The 1,882-nt window shown below is 39.2% G+C and overlaps 1 protein-coding gene across 2 annotated transcripts in view; it reads right to left on the reverse strand.

The window, feature by feature from the left end:
• LOC111863514 (26S proteasome non-ATPase regulatory subunit 2) overlaps positions 1–1,882 on the reverse strand; it is a 58,341-nt gene continuing 56,459 nt past the window's right edge. For both annotated transcript variants that reach the window (XM_023849877.2, XM_023849876.2), the window contains exon 16: positions 1–896. In XM_023849877.2, coding sequence (XP_023705645.1) covers positions 714–896 — 183 coding nt within the window. In that variant the 3' untranslated portion in view covers positions 1–713. The remainder of the gene's footprint in view (positions 897–1,882) is intronic.

The following is a 1,882-nucleotide window of genomic DNA, read 5'->3' on the forward strand; positions in this document are numbered from 1 at the left end:
TCTTCATAGTCACCGCCGTGAAAGCCTCAAATCTTACACAGTTGAAACATGTTTTCCATTTTGTTCTATTTTTATTCTCTATGATGAGATGAAGTCAACAGACCTGCATGTGTTTCACATGGGAAATGGCAGCTCCAGTAGAGCATGAAGTTAATGACGCCAGTTGGGTAAAAAATTGTGTCACTCAAGATTGCAGGGAAGGAGCAAAATTTCCTTGCAGTACAGACTTCCTCGTAACAGTTCAAAAAGTTTTGAAAAACCATTAGGCATGTAAAAGCTTGTGTTGAATGAAGTGATAGGAAAGGAAAACTTTATCAGGATGTTGGACACACAACATAAAAGTTTGTACGTCCAGTGTGCCATGATGGCTGCTTTCTAACTTACCCAAAATGGGATATGAATCTGAGGGATGAATATGAAATCAAACACTTACAATATGCAAACTGATACCTTAATAACTGAAAGTTTGCATAATGAAATAATTTGAAATAGTTGAAATGGTGAAATTTCTGTAATCAGTACCACATTCATGTCACTGAAATATAAATACCTGGAAGAAATCTGTTCTGATAGCTGCAAACAATGTTCAGATGGAGGAAGCAGAGGGTTAATTGTGCAGTGCAATAAATAGGGGAATATTATGGTGACTGATCACGAACGTTCTATCGCCAAGATGTTTTCTCTATATCACTCTCCCCTTTCAAAAATGGTTTCTATGGGTTGAAATCAGGGTTCTTCCTAAGAATGACAAACCCCTCCATGATTGGGGTGAGAGGCACATACTCTTCAGCTGCTAGCTCTGCTCTTTCACCAAATGCAAGGAGAACAGGAGTTGTGTGGGTCTGGAAGCCTGTGATTGTCTTTGGTTTTCCAGCCTGTCCAACAACATCAACAGACTGAAAAGATACAAAAAAAAAAAAATGAGTACAACATTAGCAACATACACTGTTGTCTTTTCACTTAATGAGCAAACTAAATCAAAGCAAAATGTCAATATAATAAATATGGCTTATAATGAGAACTTCATCATAATCAAGAAAATAAAGAGACACTGACATTATCAGTCTGTTAATGTGACATAAATGGACAAAATCTATTGAAATGAGGGAAGTTTTTCATTATGTTCATCATAACGAATGATTCCTAGTGAGCTGCAACTTTTTGCATTGTCTGTAGTTGAAGGTTTGCCTCCCTAGGTACTTATTGCTGGCAGTCTGTCATGTGCCATGCCCCTCCATGTTTGAGACATGCCAAAACCTAAGGTCTGTATGCCTTCAGGCAAAAGTGCTTCCCATGCACAGCTGTTCTTGTGGTTGAGAAACATCAGCCAGTGGTTGCAAATATAAGAGATTATGTAAGCATGAGAAGATCTTCAATTTCTTAGTTTCGATAATACTATAATAGTCATCAAATTCTATTCTGCCAGTCCCCCAGAGTCAATCACACCCTTTACACTTGACATGAACACTTTACACATTCATTCCAATGCTAAACAAATTCTTTTTGATAAGCTCTAAAAGTTTGTGACAATAGTACCTTAATACAATGACTGGCTGGCTTTATGGATATCACCCATCATCCTACGTCTACTTAAAATAATGTTTAAGAGACAGAAATCTGTCTCCATCCTCAGGCAAAAAGCCTACTCAGGCCCAATCAACAGAGCTATTTCCTATCTCCAGACACCTGCACCAACACAAGGCACACTATACAGACCAAACACAACATAAACACAACAAAAATTTTAAAATACTGTGACATGTTGTGCAATGGAGGACACCCCTCCCTCCCCAGCGGTACGTGGCAGCATCGTAGCGCTGTCGTTACTCCCTGCGGTGACGTAACACGCAACGCAGCTGTGACACGGGTAACAGGCAACAGC

The sequence above is a fragment of the Cryptotermes secundus genome, unplaced genomic scaffold (genome assembly GCF_002891405.2).
Source record: "Cryptotermes secundus unplaced genomic scaffold, Csec_1.0 scaffold89, whole genome shotgun sequence".
Classification (NCBI taxonomy): Eukaryota; Metazoa; Arthropoda; class Insecta; order Blattodea; family Kalotermitidae; genus Cryptotermes; species Cryptotermes secundus.